General features: G+C 43.1%; 2 protein-coding genes across 5 annotated transcripts in view; both read left to right on the top strand.

Annotated features, from left to right (window-relative positions):
• The window catches only part of lipeb (lipase, hormone-sensitive b), a 48,923-nt gene extending 41,148 nt beyond the window's left edge, over positions 1–7,775 (top strand). For 3 of the 4 annotated variants that reach the window (XM_079504630.1, XM_079504632.1, XM_079504631.1), the window contains one exon: positions 1,845–7,775. In XM_079504630.1, coding sequence (XP_079360756.1) covers positions 1,845–2,246 — 402 coding nt within the window. In that variant the 3' untranslated portion in view covers positions 2,247–7,775. The remainder of the gene's footprint in view (positions 1–1,844) is intronic. The other variant, XR_013790277.1, reaches the window with a different exon arrangement.
• Positions 7,776–9,877: 2,102 nt separating this feature from the next.
• tmem145 (transmembrane protein 145) overlaps positions 9,878–15,069 on the top strand; it is a 46,525-nt gene continuing 41,333 nt past the window's right edge. Inside the window, exon 1 of the mRNA XM_079503226.1 lies at positions 9,878–10,079. Coding sequence (XP_079359352.1) covers positions 9,969–10,079 — 111 coding nt within the window. The 5' untranslated portion in view covers positions 9,878–9,968. The remainder of the gene's footprint in view (positions 10,080–15,069) is intronic.

The raw sequence follows: 15,069 nt of genomic DNA, 5'->3' as shown, positions 1-15,069 counted from the left end.
TTACTACTTAAAGTAAAGGCGGAGTAAACTGAATCAGTCCAGATGGTGGCTGTAAAGTGTTCAATCAGGGAAAAGATATTAATTTATCCAATTTATAGTTTATATAATGTTTATAACTAGGACATGTATTTATATTTTAGGCAAAGCAAATTCAAGCACTTGGAATTGTTATTGATTTGTCTTTGAACCAGACCTGATACAGTGAATGAATGAGTTTAAAGGGCAACGTAACCCTGCAGGGCATCCATAAAAGCACCATTGGCCAGGTTTGGGGGGAGCCTTTTAGGGCAGGAGGGCTATCTTTGTTGCTTCACCAGCGACTCCTGCTGTACTTGCTGAACTTTGAGGAATAGTGTGTTCTCTGCACACGCTAAGTCCTCCTGGTGAGGCTCATTTGTCATGTTTATCAGACCAACCCGTTTGCAGAGAAGCTAGTGTGGGTCAGCAGTGACAAGACTACACTGAGGCGAATTGGTATAATAATGACTAAATTGGAAGAAATATGGCAAAAATTGACAAAACAATAAATAAAAATACACAAGTACATTTTGAGGAAGATACAGGCCTCGATATCCGCACTAACCTTGGGTGTGTCATTTAAGGATGCCATGGTGCCCTCCCAGTTCCATGATTAGAGCAGAATGCCAAAGGAGTGTGTTGCAATAATTTAGTCAAGTGCAAAGAGTTTGTTGCGCAGGCAAGACAAGCTCACCTCTGTTTATGATTGCTTATGCCAGTTTGGGATAGAGGCAGTTGCCTCAGTGCCTCTGCTGCTGGGAAGGATTGTTATACTGTATATTGAGAACAAACTCCACCGAACCTGGGAGTGCACAAAGGTGCTATACTGTATGTAGGACGTAACTCCCGAGGTTACTAGAGATGATCTAGGATTTCTTTAATGTGCGCTGGAAACACACTTACCAATTGCTAACAGGTATCTTAACACTATAAAGGCAATGTAACACTATTTGTTTTGTTGGTAAATACCCAGGTCTCCCGACATTTAGAAATAGGGCCATTAATAATGCCAGCAATTGATTCTATTCCAAATCTCAAGTGTTCATTGGAAAAGACTACTGTTTCCAGTGCAAATCACAGTGCTCTTTATGGGTTGCAAAACAGCGTGATGTGATGTCATTATACCGTCTCTTGACCATTAATGGATGGACTCGTTTAAGGGACCCCAAGGGGCATTGTCACATACGGCTGGGGCGCTGGGTGGAGTTTGCACTTGATTTAAAATGAGACTTCCCGGCGGCAGACGCTCTGGTGAGAAGCTCTTTTCTCAATTAAAACAAAATGCCATATGGCAGAGTGTGAATGGCTAAATGGAGACAGGTTTGTTTACACTCTACATATGCTTGATTATTACAATACTGTAATAATCTTTGCTGTTCTCCAATCTCCATCCATCTTGTGACAGTACCAGGTGTCCTTAAACCACATTAGGCATGCAAATATGCGTCAAGATAAAATGGGTCGTTTTAGTCATAAAAATGGGAGATAAAGAAGAGGAGAAACATTGGGGTTCACAACGCTGTTGTGAGAGTTATAGAGATGCAGGGGATCCAGAACATTACGGTTGAGTGAGACAGGGAAAGATTGAATAAACTGAGTCCGGCCTACCCTTACATAAGGTGTACAAAGTGAAAATACTCAGTTTAAAAGAGGCTGGAATGAGTCAGCGAGAATACAAAGTATGGAGAGGGGGTGGGCTGCAGTGCAGACGCTTGGGTTCCTTGCCTTCGACCAGTAATTAAGATTCTTGGTGCGACATAGCGGAGCCCTAATTCGCTCATCCCTCCTTTGTTCTACCCCCTGCCCCACCCCCCCTCCTTCCTCAGGCATGCGCACTGGACCCCATGCTGGACGACTCCGTCATGTTCGCCAAGCGCCTGCGGGGCGCCGGGCAGTACGTCACACTGTGCGTGGTGGACGATCTTCCGCACGGCTTCCTCAGTCTGTCACAGCTCTCCCGTGAGACGCGGGAGGCGACCGATGTCTGTGTGGGGCGGATTCGTGCCGTCTTCACCCAGAAGAACGACACGCCGCCCTCGGAGCCACGAAAGCACCGCAAGCTGGAGCGCACTGACCGCGGAGCCGCCCCCGCTGAGGACGCCTCCCTCTTCGCCATGGACGCAGAGGAACAGCCACCCGTGGCCACGGGGGCCATTGTCGCAGATGGGGACGGACCGGTTAGTGTGGCGGCCCAAAATAACGCTGACGCCGGTGTTATCAGGGCTTAGACTGGGCGCGGAGGGTTGTGTTAGATAAAGATGACTGCCAGTCTTCGCCTGAGGAGGGAAGAGAGGGAAAGACTGAGAGGAAGGTCAGGCAGCCAGATTGAGACGATGCAAAAATAAATACAAAAGCCTAAAAGAGTGACAATGAGAAGAGTTTGAAAATAAAAGACAGCACTGAGGGAGCTGGGACATTGCCCGGCCATTTCTGAGTGACAGAACAAAATAGTGGATGAGCACTGAAACTGACTTCTTTCCTCGGCTAAAGAATTATCTCACCCTCCTCCCCGATGTACCAGTCACAAAACCAGAGGCTGTCGGTCAAAACACACACATAAACACACCAGATGCAGTCATGTTTCAAATCGGAATGCTAATTTAGCCATACGTACGTACGTACGTACGTACGTACATATATGCAAATATACATACAGACACATGCACAGAGAGAAGGCACACTTAACAGCTTTGCCTTTGGGCAGCCATGCCGTTGAGGACAAGAGTCCGACATAAAGCAGTGTCTAAAGCTCTTGAGACGAGGCCTGAATGCTTGATTTATCTCAGCCAAAGCAGCCATTTGGGTCCCTAATCAGATAGCGTTACACACACACACTATATGCTTCTCTACAGAGCTATCCCAATCTAAATAGCCACTTGTCCTTTAGGGAACCACTCTAAATCATGTTTAATAACTCCACATTGTGTCTGTTTGGCAGCCAACACAGCTCACTTTGTGAATAACAACTCTGTTGTCTGGATCCCAAATAGAATCACACAGTGCTAAAAACACAGCAGACTTAAAGACTTCATACTGGATTAATGGATTTGCTGCATTCCTCACGATTCCACAGTCACAAATGTCAATCGCATTATGTTATGCCATAGTATTCCTTTTGTTATTTACAGTGCTGTTTTCGAATGCTGTATTTTATCATAATCATTACTTCCATATTTTTATGCAATTGTTCTTAGGCTGAAACAGATGGTTGCAATATGTTTTTATGTATATTTTTATGCTGCTCATTTCTGAATGTGTTCTTAGTTTAAGTGCTTCTCTAGTTGCTGTGACTATAGAAGTACATTGCTGGTCTATTCAATGATTATGCTATTCTCCATTGGGCATATACAGTAGTAGATGGCCTTGGATAATACCCAGGGACTCGGTGCCCTGTTCAGATGCTGCCTCATGCTTTTTGTACAATCACTAATGCAAAAAGTCATTTTATCAATCACTACAATCGAAAAAGACTTTGCCAGTGATGCATTGTTTATGAATACAACTTTGCATTTGGGGGGGAGAAAATTTAATGCACCTTTTTGTTTTCAAAACAAAACAGCTGTTGAGACTGCCGTTGGAAGCGGGAAAGTGTTCTATTAAGGACCGGAAAACAAATTACTCGTTATACTGCAGAGGAGACACAGAGAGTGGGGTATTGGCTATTAATACACGTTTCTAACTTCACTGGTGCTTCTCTGGCAGCCCCCTAAGGCCCAAACCGCACCAATGATTCGCCATGCAACTCCTTGGAACCAAACGGTTGCGAGTAGTTGCATGTAGTTACATGAAACCATTATCCCCAATGGCAGTTGCAAGGAGTTGAATTGGTGTGACATGTCCTTAACCCCCTTATGGCCACCCTAATTAACAGTGGATTGTGCCTTCTACCTGCACTATTCATATTTTTTAATTCATCATTTTAATGCCAATAGAAAGATCTGTGATATACACACTATATCTCATTTTAACGGGGCAATCGTATAGTATTAGACACCCAGTCCTGATGGTGGCGGTAACGTCACCATTATGCTGATTTTGACCGAATAGACTGAATCTGGTGTCGTTGTTTCCGGTTAAACGGGTATCAACATTTTTCTGCACTGTGTTACACAGTGATCTGTCCCCGATGCTATGCGTCAAGGGCATAAGAGGGTTAAAACTGTTTTGTTTTAAGTAGTTGCATTGGTGCGGTTTGGGCCTAACCCTGCCTGTGATCTCCTGCTAACTAATCCTGATACCATCACAATATGAAGGACCACCCTAGAGTCTTCACATTGCTTCTTTGATGGTTATTTTTTTCAATTCCTGAATCGTTTCCACTCAGTTGTAGCCTCAAGTCTAAACTGAATTTCTATGTCGCTGTATCAGTAGGTGTCGCTAATCATCTTGTTACATAAGACTATGTAGCTTACCGGAGAACTCACTCAGGTGTCCACAGGGATTTCCCAAAGATATGTTGCCGTTAGCTAATGGTTACCAAAGTCATTCATTTAAAGATGCAGTAGTGTTAGTGTCACAGTAACTAGCGCTTGGTGATGGTGCAATGTACAGCTCATTTTTGTACAAAAATTATACCCTTTAAAAACCCTTTTCTCTCACAAAATTGAAGACAAAATTGTAGCGTGATTACATTCCACAGCGGCTAACTGTTAAATAACATTAAGCGCTCTTCGACCCCCGATGCCATCCGACAATATAGTTGACTTTTCCACTAAGGCTTGTCGTGATTGGACCACTCTGAAATGTAGTGTGGGTGGTGTCCTTTTTGGAGGGTTAGTCCTTTTATCAAAGTCCAGACTAAATATAGATGCCAACTGTTTGTCTCTGTCGTGCCCTTGTCTAGTGACGGAGCCTGCGTTGCCAGGTCTGTAGAGAGGAATGCTGTGTGATGAATAGGGTTTAACTGAAGCTCTTGAGTCCTCCACAAGAGTGGGATTTTCATGCAGAAAAGTCAGGCTACGGGATTATACCCTGCTCTGTTTATGTCAACTTGGGAGTGCTTAATCGCGCTATTTTTAGTTTGACTGATAGTGTGAGATACAGGGCAATGAAAGGGAAGTAATGTTGAAGTGCATGGACTGCTTCACCCAGCAGAAGGCTGCTCAGGTGGCTCAGGCGAGCTGTTAGGGGTTGTGTGTCCTGTCCTGCTCAGGGACACCTCGACACGTAGGGTGGGCCAACCGAGGGACGAGCCAGCGACCTACACATTCCCAGATGGCTACGGTCACCCCAAAGAGATGTGTTGAAACTTGTACTTTGGCGGTACATGTTTGCTGCTCATGCTCACTCTTTTCTCTAGTCCAAACGTCGTTAGACTCGTGTTTGCGAGGAGTTTAATCGTTGCTCATTTCGTGCCTGTACAGTGTACAGTTGGAGGCCATCGATATTGTCCTTTTCTTTTTGCTGAGTTTTGCGTGATCTGCGCAAAAGGACAGTTAACCCATTTTGGGCGGGAACCCCTTTTGGTGTTTTAAACATTATGTTATAATTTAGCTATTGAAAAATAGCAGATCTACAAGCTCATAGCGCGCCACCGAGTGGCGCGCTACGAGCTTGTAGGTCTGCTATTTTTGAAAAATCGTGAAAATATTTATTTCAGAACTGGAGGATTTAGAAGGATTTTTTTAAATGTTGAGGTCAGGCCTAAATGGGTGAAATGATAAGGGACAATATCGGTGGCACCCAACTGTATGTATTGTTGAAGTGGAGTCTGCATGAGGGTAGATCACATCAAAATCATTACACACATGGAAGCAAATTGACAGTAGTTTCCATTTGTACACTCTTTAGAGTTAAAATTAACACTGGGATTTCACTGTCCGCGATGACCCTGAAATGTGGCACTACCCACCTAGAGGTAAGAAACATGATCTCACCTGTGTGTGTGTGTGGCGTGTGTTCAGATAAAGAGAGGGCTTTACGTTTTTCACACCGGAGGCTATTCAATCTCGTCAGCCACCTATTGTTGATGTAATCATAGGTCACGCAGTTTGTTAATACAGTTGAGTCTCCTGCGACCTCATTAGCATACATTGGGTCCTATATCCATACTGCACAGGACACCCCTGCTACTTCCACCTCAGCCCCCTCATAACCTCTAGTGTTTGGCCAGCATCTCCCTTTGGCCATAATTGATTTAACAACTGTAGACAAAACCAGTTGTGTTGTGACAGTAATAAAGCTCTCGGGTTAACTGCAGGAAAGGTTTAATTGTGTCAGATGCGTACACTTCCAGTGTAACCAACCCCATAATCCCCATGTCCTCTTCCCCATGTCCTCCGTGTGCTTTGGTGCGAGAGGTTAAGGTACGTGTAGGTGACGGTCCAGAGAGCCCATCTGGTGATTTAGACCGACCATGTGCTCTGCATCTTTTGTCATTAATCTGTAAAGAATGTGTGTAAATGTCGTAGCTGTAGCCCCTTCCCCCACCCTACTTGTGCACTGTTCCACCGCATCACCCGTAATGTTAATTCATCGTTTTAATCAGCACCTGTTAATGGAATATGTATGCGCCGATGATCCGCAGACCACTTTTATAATAGTTTTTTACAAATCGTCCTTGGGAGTACAAACGAGGTGTAGAGGGATTTAAGTGTAATTCAGTTTTTTTTCTCTTGTTCAATTAGGTTGTGCAGCATTACCTTTGTTTTTTCCTCTTGGATACGTTTTTGTCATTAGTGAGTATACGTCCTGCTGCAAGCTGATCTCAAACAAGTGCAATATGAAAACATATCAGCTACTTGCTTCAATGGATTATGTCAAGATACACAGGTATGCAGATAAAGTGATATCTGCAAGCATCAAATCTTAGTTTTTGTTCCGTTTTGGTTTTCATATATGAATCTTTATGATGACATTGCTTTATCAGATTCAATAAGAGTTGTTTAATCGGTTTGAATTATGCCAAGATTAGACTTGCATTCGTGGTCATGATGCTTTATTACACTAATGAGTTTTCTCAGGGTTCAATGTGCTGTGAGGGTAGGAAACAGCCAATTTACAGGTCAAATGCGTAGCGATGCATTGTGAGCCGCCCTCTTTGTTTTTAATATACAAATCGAACCCAGAGTTTGTATGTTTTCGATTTTTATGGCTCCTTGAAAGCTGCACACATTCTGAACCCCTCATGCAACTGACCATGACCAGCAGCATCGCTCAACAGTTCTCTGAGGGGGGAAAACAAACATCACTGTTTACTGGCATTTGTTGACTGTCTGGTTTTATAAAACCAGACATTAATTCTCATCAGTGAGTAGCCTACTCCATACACAGTCTTTAATGCACTGCAAGATGCTGCTCTGAAATCAATACGCTGTAGAAGGTCTATGTAGGTCTACAAACCAAAAATGATTGACATTTACTTGAGCTTTCTTCTCCGTTTTATAAATAGAAAACACCACAAGTGCAAACCTGTGAATAAAAAAAGGAATGAATGTATATTGAAAATAGATATATAGATAAATTTATATATGACACATTATTCCTGTACAAACTTTTACTTTCAATGATTATGATTCTGACCCCTGCAACTTTTTTCTTTGTAGGTTTGACTGAATGTTGTCATGCCTATGTTATGCTCTGTCGTATGATGGCATAGCCAGTCTACAAATGCAGATCCACCACGTGTTTTGACTTTGTAGATCGACTATTTTCCTCAAAGGAGACCGTCATACAATGAAATATAAATCAGGCTTCATATATGCAATGAAGTAGTCTGTTGTTTTCCCTGTTTATTTTAAATATAAATATATATATAAAGAAAAGATCAGTGTTTTGTGCCTGTGATTTTCGGTGCAACAGTTGGAACGAATGGATTTTTAGAAACGAATTGATTTTGGGGAAAAGATAATATTGCTTTTTTTTCTTATAGCAAAAATAGCACATCTACATGTGAGCCTGTAGATCAGCTATTTTTGTGACATTGTTGTATGACTGTTAAATGGGGCTTAAAGTAAAAAAAAAAACACTTCATAGCTAAAACGATGTAAAATGTGGTCCTCTATTAATCGAAAAGATAATCCCTAAGAAAAGAATCGATAGCCTAGTTGCAGCCCTGCCTGTGATCAGATCCGCCATTAACATAATATACTGAAGGATGAAAATTCAATCTTTCCGTCCAGACATTACTCAACCCTCTGATAGATTTTCATGTTCGTTTGTTTTTTTCTTTCCAGTGACTGACTGCGTAAATACCAAGACTTTTAATCAAATCTGGACCTTTGTTCAGTCAGAATTTCACCAAAAGGTCAATAAAGATGTTAACCTTTTGGATACGCGCATTAGCTGTCCCTCAAATCTGAAATTCTTTTAAGGTTAAAAATAGCCCTTCAGTTATGTATGTTTTCCTTGCAGGCAAATATTGGTATCTGTTTCAGCAGTCTTTTTTCCTATAAACAGTAAAAAAAATGTATCCTCACTGTTAATTTCACTATACACTATACAAATGTGGTGCATTTGGTTCCTATAAGCCGCAGGTATACACTAAGACTTCACAGCATAGAGCTATAGCCTATGTATGCTGACCAAATCCGATGATATGAGCAGGTCTACAATGGGAGCGCCTTTATCCAAGGCGCTATACATAGATTGTGCATTACATTCACCCATTCATACACCGATGGCGGTCCAGGATGTCACCAGTAAAATTATTGATATTAGGAACCACCTGGACCCTTGTGGTTCTGAGTTTTCTGAATGTATGAATGGAACCAAATGGGCCCCTTGGTTCCATTTGTACACACGCTCAGAGCTAAATATAGGCCTACATTGGGGCTAGCCTACCAGCCAAAAAATCATTCCAAAGGTTGGGCAGTAACAAGTTACTAATATATTGGCTATATTATTACTTTACCCGTATAGAGACCTGCAAATGCGCTTTTTTGTCACCCGAATCCGCGTGTGCATATTTATAATCCGCCTGTATATCCGACCGCATTAATTCATTATTCCAATTTATAAATCCGAGATTTTATGCGTTTTAAAAGCTATAATAGGATAAGCCTATATAGATAGATGCCATTCATTTATTTCCCGCATTATTACACCTGTGGTTTATCCAATAATTTATAATATATTTGAATGACCCAAATCCACCCTAAACTGCGGTTAACCGTGGCAACCGCGGCTAAATCCGCCATCGGCAGGTTTCTATACCCAGTAATGAGTAAGGTATTACTCTGCCAAAACATGCAGTAATATTATACCTTATTACTTTGTAAAACATATATAGCACATATGACATATGGCAAAAGAATATCTGCCGTTATCTATAAATGCACCATGTCTCTGTCTGTCTGTCTGTCTGTACGTAATCCACGTAACTCGAGAACCGTTCGGCCCCATCGGCCCAATGCTAATTTGGCCCTGCCATTCATTGTCAATGGCATATATTGGCATTCATTGTTTGTTATTGTTAAGACAATGTTTGTGTTTACACAAAGTCACAAACCCTCAAAGCTGGACATATAGGAGGGGCTAGCGCTCCTCAATAAGTATAACATATTAGTTACTCTCTTGAGTAATATTGACCAACACTGCCCGTGGCATATATGGCCTATATGGAAAAGGCTTGAGCGTCACTGCAAGCAGAACAGTGCATTGTGACTGTGCAAAAAAACGGGTGTTTTCTTAATGGCTTTGAATTGATGCCATTATTTATTTGATCTGGACATGTCGCAATCTCAAAGCAAGAACGCGCAACGTGCCTCCGGCTCCTTCCTCGCGCACCGGTCGAGGAAGAGGAGCGCTAATGGTGGCTGCGCTCGTATCCAATGCGCGCTCCAGTCCTGAGGCAGAGGCTCAACTATTGGGGGCCACATGCACACGGGAACGCGCGCCTCCTCTGCTTGCATCTCCTCTCCGTGTGGATCCCTGGCTGGACCCTGCGCTGCCGAACAACGGCTGTGGGAGCGCGGACGGGTGCGAGGAGAACCGACGAGCCGCGGAGAAACATGGAGGTTAGGCTTTGCGAGAGACTCCTTTGCTTGGCCGTGTTGTTCAGCGTCCTCTGTGTGGCTCCTGTTCTGGGGAAATACGTCAAAGGCATCGTCAATACGAAAGAGGTAAGGCTTGTTTTCTTTATAGGCAGCACATTAATTGCAATAATATCGCCCGTACAGTTTACGGGGAGGGATATACAGGAGGTTCTCTGCGTTTTCGCACGCAGGTGTCTGGTGTTGGTATAGCTGGCTGCTACAGTAGACTCACTGACTGAGATATATATTATTACCAAATTAAGCCCCCGCTAAATTGATTATGGGATTTGGATCGTTGTTTTTATATGTATAGAATATGCCGCTGCCGCGCGTTGAAGCATCATCTGTACGCTATGCTTGTCATATGCAGCGCAATTATCTCTCTCCTGTCCAATACATTAGGCATAGCGTGCATTTGACCACATATGTGGTAGTTTGCATTTAGCCATAATACTCATGACTCAATCTATTGCAATCCTTTCTTTTTGTATAGTTAAAATGCAAATTAGGCCAATTGTGCTTATTAACGGAAACGGAATAGACTCGTTACAGGTGTGCTTCAGTGCTGAAGCGCGCAGCTTTTGGTTTCGAGCAGTCTCCTTACTCTCCTATACGGCTGCATCCGAGATCAAGTCATTCCTGCATGCTAACATCGGTCAGATCGAGAGATCAGTCACTAGGTTGATCTCTCCTGCCAACATTGTTCGGTTTGACTGTTTTTTTTATACTTTAAGTCAAATATTTGCAAGTGCTCCGGTATTCACACATGCACCAGGCTTCAGGTATCTCCTTATCACTGCTGCCCCGGCGCGCAAGAGCGTTAAAATAAACCCCGCAGATATTGGGACACCGAGAATTTGTGGTTTTCTAGCCTATATACACCTCGACGGTTATATAGTTGCAACATGTGTGCCCAGCCTAGCTAGCCTTGTTTTCACTCTGAAACCGAATCGGAGGAGAACAAGGCCTATACCTCCTGACAAATACATCCAAGATTTTGTTGAGGATTCCATATATTTAATTTAGGCTACAGGTCACGAGTCACGCCACTCACCACACGCCATACAGACAGTACAGACAGTATAGCCACGAATGAATCCCACTGTGCATCAGAGAATATCGCTGTTTTGCCTTGTAAGACTATTGGGCTATAATGGCTGCAAATACAAGGACAACACGCAGGAGAACGTGCTTGACCTGCCTTTTTGGAAGCATGAAGCATGGTTGTCAACAGGTGTGTTGTGGGTGGGGGGCACTGCATGGTGTGAGCTCAGATAGAAATCCCACTGTTTCTCAACCTCTCTGATTTAAAGTAGCCTACCCTCATTTGATATAAAAAAAACTATACATATATATAGCATATAGGCCTTTATGTTTAATTTAATTAATTTAAATTTAACTTGAATGGACCACGTACATTTTACGTGGTAAACCCTGGAACCCCTTCAAGGATGTGACTGTCTGAAGGTAAACTAAAGACAAGTGAATGAATAATGCTCTCCCCTCTCCACCAACCAGTAGAATGTCTCCTTGAGCAAGGCACTTCAACACTAATAATCCAGTGGAGCTGCTTCTTCTGGTTCTTGGCAGTTCCCCAGCATTGATGCTGTTCACGTATGCTCAGCAAAACCTCCCAGCTGAATACATAAACATTAAGACAACATATGACACTTAATGTACTAACGATCAATAATGTGCCATATATTCTAATGTCCTGCACCAAAAACATTATCCATAAACATAACCCTGGCAGCCCAATTTTGGCCATATCGTATATCAAAGAGAGAAATTACACATTTGAAAAGTTACAAATAAATAAAAGTGAATTACTTAAACCATAACATTATAGTAAGGTTGACCAGATTCCTTAAGTCCACTCCGCCTTTGCTGAAAAAATAGAACCAATCTACACTACAATCTGGTCTATTTCTGCCGAATGTTTTCCCCAGAAAAAGTCTGTAACAAGAACTATCAGCTCTCTATCAGTATAGCTACTGTTGCAGCACTGCCCTCGGGCAAGGCACCGGATCCCCACCTGGCACCTGCTCCAAGTCACACTAGGCTAAGTGTGTGTGTGTGTGTGTGTGTGTGTGTGTGTGTGTGTGTGTGTGTGTGTGTGTGTGTGTGTGTGTGTGTGTGTGTGTGTGTGTGTGTGTGTGTGTGTGTGTGTGTGTGTGTGTGTGTGTGTGTGTGTGTGTGTGTGTGTGTGTGTGTGTGTGTGTGTGTGTGTGTGTGTGTGTGTGTGTGTGTCTCTCTTGCTTTCCTCTTATCCCCCAGGTTTTGTGTTAAATAGATATTTGTTTCCGACGAGCCCTTAAAACAAACTAGGCTTATTGTAAATGATCATAGAATGAATTAATAAACATTTATACATTCTCAGAACTACTGTCACAGCTGTGAGGATTCAAAGTCAAGAAGTAAAGTGAATAGTTAGACAAATTGACAAGTAGGTTGCATGTTTTATTGCCCCCTGCAGGGAGTGTTCTTTGTGTTTATGAACCAGCTTAAAGAACGATGGAGCACCCTGAACAAAACTGCACTGCACGTTGTGTGTGTGTGCGTGCGTGTGCATACATTCTCAGCATGCAAGTCTAACCAGTGGACCAGTTAAACACATAGTCTTGACTCTTTCCTTTATACTCCTCTGCCCCAAGGTCACCCACTTACTCCCCCTCATCTCTCTCTCTCTGACACTGTGTCTCTGTCCCTCTCTATCAATCTCACTCTCTCTCTTGCAAACACACACTTTATCTCCATCTTTTCACCCTGCTCTCCCCATTTCCTTACTCTCGAAGACACACACGCGCAAGCCTCAGTGTTCGTTCTGAAATTCTAAACTCACTGTAAAACACGATATCAGCAGCTGCAGTGGAATGGGGGTCGTGGGAGGGAGGGGTTATGGGGGGGGGGGTTTGGCTAGAGTTTGACATTTGCAAGTATAATGCAGTGGGGATAGGGGGGTGCTCATTGGAACATGCAGAATGGTTGGTGGAACACGACAGTCACACAGGCAGGGCTCCATAGAGGTGGTGGAACACGACAGTCACACAGGCAGGGCTCCATAGAGGTGGTGGAACACGACAGTCACACAGGCAGGGCTCCATAGAGGTGGTGGAACACGACAGTCACACAGGCAGGGCTCCATAGAGGTGGTGGAACACGACAGTCACACAGGCAGGGCTCCATAGAGGTGGTGGAACACGACAGTCACACAGGCAGGGCTCCATAGAGGTGGTGGAACACGACAGTCACACAGGCAGGGCTCCATAGAGGTGGTGGAACACGACAGTCACACAGGCAGGGCTCCATAGAGGTGGTGGAACACGACAGTCACACAGGCAGGGCTCCATAGAGGTGGTGGAACACGACAGTCACACAGGCAGGGCTCCATAGAGGCGGCTAGCACAGCAGACATGTTACTTTATTAATGTAGCTGTTCTTGAGTTATGCTTAAAGATGATTGATTGATTTAAAAAATCACACCCGTGTGAAGTGAGGGGTGCTCTTGTCGTCGTACATCATCCAATAAAAAATGAATATACTTGCATGAATTAATTTGACAATAAATGTTATTATCTTTTAACCATGATACAATGTTTAAAAAAACTCATCTGTTATGTTTGTGTTTCCACAAAAAGCCGATTTGTTCAGACACTTATGACATAAATTCTCCATTAATTTTCAATGGCAAATGTGACAAGAGTTCAGGACAAAAAAAGCTGTATATAGGAGGGGCTAGCGCCCCTAATAAAAAGCCATGCAGATGAATGCTTCCCAAACCTTTAAGCTCAAGACCCAAAGGAGAAATTAGATGTTTGCCCGTGACCCAAACTAGTGAAAATAGCAGATATACAAGCTTGTAGATCAGCTAATTTTACTACATCCCAAAACATTATGGTAATCTTTTTCTAATTTATGGAATTTCTTAGATTTCTTTCTTTTATTTAGTCATGAAATTACTTTGAAAAAATGTTTAATTGTATTCTTAATTCATGGAGTTTTCCGTCACCCCCAGCACCAGGATCTTTGCACCTCCAGTCAAACTGAGATTTCCAATGCCTCATTTCTCTGCAACTGTTTTTTCTGATGCATCCGAGGTTCGGATGTCATTTGTGATTTTGTCTTGCATCGCTCCCGACATGTTAACGTTTCTGGCGAAAGATAAACAGTTTGAGCTAACACTAATAATAGCCGATCGTTACAATGAAGTTCTCCATGCCGGTGACGCGGAAAGGAATACCGGAAAACACCGAAAATGCCTGGCGTACTGGCGCAGTACCTTCTGGCGCCACTAGGTGGCCGACTAAATAATATGAAACAAAAAATAAAGGGACCCATAAAAATGTGTCCGCGACCCACAAATGGATCCTGACCCACTGTTTGGGAAACAGTGATGTAGACCAGCGATTCACAACCTGTAGGTTAGAGTTCACTGATCCAAGCCGGAACACGATTGGATCGATTGATTGATCATTCATTAAAATAAACATGCTTTGATCGGCTGTCGTGTTAAGCGGTCAGTGTGGGCCACGAACACTTAGATATTTTGAAGTGGGCCCTGATCCCGAAAGGGTTGGGAACCGCTTATTTAGACCAATAATAAATAACATTTGGTCAGGTTAAACATTATTGTTTTGTTTACTTCTGTAAGAAGACAGCAGCCATTGCCCATGTTGCTTCCATTTGTGTGGTACTTTCTTCCCCAAAAGAGATGCTTGGAGGCAGGCCCTGCATTTCAATGATACAAGCTGCATACGTGCTGCTTCATGGATGTGACTCAGGGAATCCAGTACAGGAGCTTTGTCTGTCGTCTGTGTATTATATAGTCTAATGTCTGAATGCAATGTTGCAGTAATGTTAGTCCATTTGTCCATGTGCTTTAGACTTGTGTTAACTGTTGGATATAATGGTGTTTTGTGTTGGGCACGGCTGTCGGCTGTCATGTCACCAGATGGTGGTTGAACCTCATACAGTGCACCGTTAGCGAACAACAACTATTGTGGTGCCCTTGAGCAACGTACTTCAACCACATAACAGCTCCACTCACAGCGGAGCCAAATGTAGTCTGTGTTTGTAT

This window comes from Electrona antarctica, assembly GCF_951216825.1.
Source record: "Electrona antarctica genome assembly, chromosome: 6".
NCBI lineage: Eukaryota > Metazoa > Chordata > Actinopteri > Myctophiformes > Myctophidae > Electrona > Electrona antarctica.
Note: the sequence above shows the minus strand (reverse complement) of the source record. Positions and strands in the feature narration are given on the sequence as shown.